Here is a 6,244-nt window from a genome sequence, read left to right on the forward strand (position 1 = left end):
TGTCTCAGGCCTCAGGCTGGGGGGATAGTCTGGCACATGGGCAGAGAAGAGGTCAAGGTCACCAAAGTGATTAGTGTTCGACATGAATTCCGCCCTGTCGCCCGCTACGGCTCTGTGATTTTAATTGCGCTAATACCGTCAGATACCATTATCATGTGTTTATTATGGGGACAGAGTCGGTTCCTATAGGAGAGGAGGCTGTGTGAACCAAATACACCCGTTGACTTTACTGGTGTACTATTGTTGACATTTACCATAGTCTAGTCTACTAGAACCAAGTCTACCTTCAATTATTGTTTTATCTCTATGACCTTGAGTAAAATAAGATGTCAATTATTTACAAAGGTCTGTGTTCAGTTGATTATGACAAATTGGTCTAGTATACAAACACACTGAATATGTTCTGCTAGCATTGCACAGTCAATTAATCAATCAATCAAATGTATTTATAAATCCCTTTTTACATCAGCCGATGTCACAAAGTGCTGTAAAGAAACCCAGCCTAAAACCTCAAACAATGCAGGTGTAGAAGCACGGTGGCTAGGAAAAACTCCCTAGAAAGACCAGAATTTAGGAAGAAACCTTGAGAGGAACCAGGCTATGAGGGGTGGCCAGTCCTCTTCTGGCTGTGCCGGGTGGAGATTATAACAGAACATGGCCAAGATGTTCAAACGTTCATAGATGACAGGGTCAGATAATAATAATCACAGTGCGGGTCAACTGGCATATGTGTGGCATGAAATCAAATTATTAAGGATCAAATCACATGCAAACACTAGGTCTATTTGATTTTGTAGGTTATGGTTTTGCTTTCTCCTGCAGTTACTTGTATTTTTGACTCTAGTGTCTCCTCCGTCAGTATCTGCGCCAAACAGCAGCCTAGCCCTAAACTAAAGTATCTCTCTCACAGGGATGTTAAGGGAGGGGGGGCAGGGTTTGGTCTGATATTATATCTGATTGGTTGTGGCGGATGGAGGTAGAATAGTGATGCTGTAGAGCTCGAGTGGAGTGGACAGATAGAACTCCACGAGGTAGCGGCTCGAGCTGACTCCGCAAGCATCTCTCTGTATCTCCCGATCCTCCTCAGGCCCGCACCTGGACACACCGTTTCCTGACCTCTGGAGAGGAGAGGAATACAGCCAACTGCAGGGATGAGAGGGTGAAGGAATGAAAGCATGAATAGTCCACAGAGAGAGAGAGTCAGAAAGCCGTGAATCCACAGAGGATGTGATAGTGGAGAGGTGCGCAGCAGACATAATACTTCAACTGGAATTTCAAAGGGAAAGCAAAGAGGACAACGGTTAAAGCCGTTAGACATGAGATTCGGCTGGTGAATATAGTCCCTCTCTCTGGCCGTTGCGAGAGCATCTTGGTTTGGGTAATACATTTGTTCTCTAGCTCGTGTCGCTCACGCTCTTGACCGGTGCGCGCGCCTCCCCATCTTTCCCACGCAAGTGAATCTGATGAGTCCCGGTGGCGGTGTGTTGTTTCGCCGCCGCACGCGTACGCGCCCAGACTTAGCAGCAGCAGCATGTCCTCGCGCAAGATCTCTTCGGAGTCGTTCAGCTCGATGGGCTCCGAGTGCCTGGAGAGTCCCGGAGATGACGGCGACTCCTGCCCCTTTTCACGCATCTGGAACGGCAAGAGCCCGGTGGAGAAGCTAGCGTGCCCGTTCGAGGACGCACCGGGACCCAAACGGGCGAACAGACGGAAGCGCGTGAACCTGGACTCGCTCGGGGAGAGCTTGAGGAGGTTAACGTCGCCCACGGTAGGATACATTTACAAAAAACCCAGATAGAGAGATTTTCTCCGGTATTTCTCTCCCCTCTGCATGCGTCACCTGCGTGGTTACAAAAGAACCAGCACGCAAAGAGATGACTGTTAGAATACAGAGAGAGCGAGAGAGAAGAATGGGTAGCAGATTAGGCCTATTCTATATCACTCCTTACGGGGATGAGGTTATTCTGGGTGAGACTGTATCTGTTTACCGAGTGTAGCTTCTTCTCCTCCACCTGCACTGAAGTGAAAGAAGTGGACAGGTGAAGTAAAATACCTGGTTGGAAGGCCTCCAGTTTACAGCATCATTAACCTGTGTTTTCAGAACAGTGTACAATAAGGAACAGAAACTAGGAAAAAACTAGAGATTAGAGATGCACTGATGATGATGATGATATCCTGGTCTTATACAACGCTGTTTTTCATTTCCTTGGTCTTAGGGAAGTGTTTAGCTTGCTACTCCCTGGTCAAAAGCAGAGATCCCCCCCCCACACGCACACACAGACTGCAATCATGGTGACCCAATCATACAAGAGCAAAGCAACGAGGGAACCGCTCTTAGCAACCAGTCAACCATGACCCGGAGAACAGAGCATGTACTTGGTGTTCACTTCATGGTCCTGATACTGTCAGCCGGGCCAGCCACAGTGACCCAGAACAGAGGACACAAATGGACATATCCTCCTCCTGTAAACACAAACATAAAGATATGCAAGAAGGTGGTAGTTAGTGGTGTGAGCCATAACTGTTCTACAGTAGTGTAGTTCATCAACTTCCAAGGCTGTGTGTACTGTGGGACATGTAACTGTGCCGTAATTTGCACTACATTCCCTAATTAAAGCCGTACACAGACACACTCACATACAAACATACTGCCTTAAGAGGAGAGAGAAAGAGGAGGGAGGAGAACTGCTTGAGAAGAGAGACAGGGGGCAGAGGAAGGATACAAATGATGGAGGGAGAGGAGAGAGGAAAGGAGGGCAGAGGAAGGATACAGAGGATGGAGGGAGAGGAGAGAGGAAAGGAGGGCAGAGGAAGGATACAGAGGATGGAGGGAGAGAGAGAGGAAAGGAGGGCAGAGGAAGGATACAGATGATGGAGGGAGAGGAGAGAGGAAAGGAGGGCAGAGGAAGGATACAGATGATGGAGGGAGAGGAGAGAGGAAAGGAGGGCAGAGGAAGGATACAGAGGATGGAGGGAGAGAGAGAGGAAAGGAGGGCAGAGGAAGGATACAGAGGATGGAGGGAGAGAGAGAGGAAAGGAGGGCAGAGGAAGGATACAGAGGATGGAGGGAGAGGAGAGAGGAAAGGAGGGCAGAGGAAGGATACAGATGATGGAGGGAGAGGAGAGAGGAAAGGAGGGCAGAGGAAGGATACAGAGGATGGAGGGAGAGAGAGAGGAAAGGAGGGCAGAGGAAGGATACAGAGGATGGAGGGAGAGGAGAGAGGAAAGGAGGGCAGAGGAAGGATACAGAGGATGGAGGGAAAGAGAGAGGAAAGGAGGGCAGAGGAAGGATACAGAGGATGGAGGGAGAGAGAGAGGAAAGGAGGGCAGAGGAAGGATACAGAGGATGGAGGGAGAGAGAGAGGAAAGGAGGGCAGAGGAAGGATACAGAGGATGGAGGGAGAGAGAGAGGAAAGGAGGGCAGAGGAAGGATACAGAGGATGGAGGGAGAGAGAGAGGAAAGGAGGGCAGAGGAAGGATACAGAGGATGGAGGGAGAGAGAGAGGAAAGGAGGGCAGAGGAAGGATACAGAGGATGGAGGGAGAGAGAGAGGAAAGGAGGGAAGAGGAAGGATACAGAGGATGGAGGGAGAGAGAGAGGAAAGAAGGGAGAGAGATGCTGAGAGAGTAAAACTCATTTTGTGTGTGTGTGTGTGTATGTTTGTATGGATCAGCCAGCTGATCCACTGTGTTAACAAACCAACCCGCCTTTCATAGCATATGTATGTGTGTGTGTTTGTATGGATTCATGTACAAGTCTTTGTGATGTGAATGTTTTCTTGTCTGTGTCGGTGAATTTTGATAAAAGATGTGTGCTTGTTATTGTGTTTACTGGTTTGCTGGTGGTAATGTGTGGAGAGAGTAAGTGTGTGTGTCGATGACGTATGTTCTGTGAATGAATGGCTAAGACAAGGATACTCTCATAGGACACCCACACACTATGCCTGTATATATAACGTTGGATGAGCCAGATGCTGGTCTCCTGTTCACCAGGACACCCACACACTATGCCTGTATATATAACGTTGGATGAGCCAGATGCTGGTCTCCTGTTCACCAGGACACCCACACACTACGCCTGTATATATAACGTTGGATGAGCCAGATGCTGGTCTCCTGTTCACCAGGACACCCACACACTACGCCTGTATATATAACGTTGGATGAGCCAGATGCTGGTCTCCTGTTCACCAGGACACCCACACACTACGCCTGTATATATAACGTTGGATGAGCCAGATGCTGGTCTCCTGTTCACCAGGACACCCACACACTACGCCTGTATATATAACGTTGGATGAGCCAGATGCTGGTCTCCTGTTCACCAGGACACCCACACACTACGCCTGTATATATAACGTTGGATGAGCCAGATGCTGGTCTCCTGTTCACCAGGACACCCACACACTACGCCTGTATATATAACGTTGGATGAGCCAGATGCTGGTCTCCTGTTCACCAGGACACCCACACACTACGCCTGTATATATAACGTTGGATGAGCCAGATGCTGGTCTCCTGTTCACCAGGACACCCACACACTATGCCTGTATATATAACGTTGGATGAGCCAGATGCTGGTCTCCTGTTCACCAGGACACCCACACACTACGCCTGTATATATAACGTTGGATGAGCCAGATGCTGGTCTCCTGTTCACCAGGACACCCACACACTACGCCTGTATATATAACGTTGGATGAGCCAGATGCTGGTCTCCTGTTCACCAGGACACCCACACACTACGCCTGTATATATAACTTTGGATGAGCCAGATGCTGGTCTCCTGTTCACCAGGACACCCACACACTACGCCTGTGTATATAACGTTGGATGAGCCAGATGCTGGTCTCCTGTTCACCAGGACACCCACACACTATGCCTGTGTATATAACGTTGGATGAGCCAGATGCTGGTCTCCTTTTCACCAGGACACCCACACACTATGCCTGTGTATATAACGTTGGATGAGCCAGATGCTGGTCTCCTGTTCACCAGGACACCCACACACTATGCCTGTATATATAACGTTGGATGAGCCAGATGCTGGTCTCCTGTTCACCAGGACACCCACACACTATGCCTGTATATATAACGTTGGATGAGCCAGATGCTGGTCTCCTGTTCACCAGGACACCCACACACTATGCCTGTATATATAACGTTGGATGAGCCAGATGCTGGTCTCCTGTTCACCAGGACACCCACACACTATGCCTGTATATATAACGTTGGATGAGCCAGATGCTGGTCTCCTGTTCACCAGGACACCCACACACTATGCCTGTATATATAACGTTGGATGAGCCAGATGCTGGTCTCCTGTTCACCAGGACACCCACACACTATGCCTGTATATATAACGTTGGATGAGCCAGATGCTGGTCTCCTGTTCACCAGGACACCCACACACTATGCCTGTATATATAAAGTTGGATGAGCCAGATGCTGGTCTCCTGTTCACCAGGACACCCACACACTATGCCTGTATATATAACGTTGGATGAGCCAGATGCTGGTCTCCTGTTCACCAGGACACGGATACACTTGGCCTGTATACATCAAATGAAATGAAATCAAATCAAAGTTTATTTGTCACATGCGCCGAATACAATAGGTGTACCTTACAGTGAAATGCTTACTTACAAGCTCTAACCAACAGTGCAAAAAAAGGTATTAGGTGAACAATCGGTCAGTAAAGAAATAAAAACAACAGTAAAAAGACAGTGAAAAACAGTAGCGTTGGATGAGTCAGATGCTGGTGTCCTATACAGCAGGTTTCAGCAGAGGCCGTAGGATGACCCCAGATGCTGGTGTCCTGTACAGCAGGTTTCAGCAGAGGCCGTAGGATGACCCCAGATGCTGGTGTCCTGTACAGCAGGTTTCAGCAGAGGCCATAGGATGACCCCAGATGCTGGTGTCCTGTACAGCAGGTTTCAGCAGAGGCCGTAGGATGACCCCAGATGCTGGTGTCCTGTACAGCAGGTTTCAGCAGAGGCCGTAGGATGATCCCAGATGCTGGTGTCCTGTACAGCATGTTTCAGCAGAGGCCGTAGGATGACCCCAGATGCTGGTGTCCTGTACAGCAGGTTTCAGCAGAGGCCGTAGGAGGACCCCAGACTTACACAACAGTGTTCGTTTAGCGTTGCTACAGGATTGTATTAATGTTCATCATATTAACAGCACTCTCTCTTACACACAAACACACGCGCATGTACGCAGGCACACACACTGTCTTAGTCAGA

The 6,244-nt window shown here is 48.9% G+C and overlaps 1 protein-coding gene across 2 annotated transcripts in view; it reads left to right on the forward strand.

Annotated features, from left to right (window-relative positions):
* The first annotated feature begins 1,028 nt into the window (after window positions 1-1,028).
* LOC115206575 (guanylate cyclase soluble subunit alpha-2) overlaps window positions 1,029-6,244 on the forward strand; it is a 47,299-nt gene continuing 42,083 nt past the window's right edge. For both annotated transcript variants that reach the window (XM_029773708.1, XM_029773709.1), the window contains exon 1: window positions 1,029-1,768. In XM_029773708.1, coding sequence (XP_029629568.1) covers window positions 1,532-1,768 — 237 coding nt within the window. In that variant the 5' untranslated portion in view covers window positions 1,029-1,531. The remainder of the gene's footprint in view (window positions 1,769-6,244) is intronic.

Source organism: Salmo trutta, chromosome 13 (genome assembly GCF_901001165.1).
Source record: "Salmo trutta chromosome 13, fSalTru1.1, whole genome shotgun sequence".
Classification (NCBI taxonomy): domain Eukaryota; kingdom Metazoa; phylum Chordata; class Actinopteri; order Salmoniformes; family Salmonidae; genus Salmo; species Salmo trutta.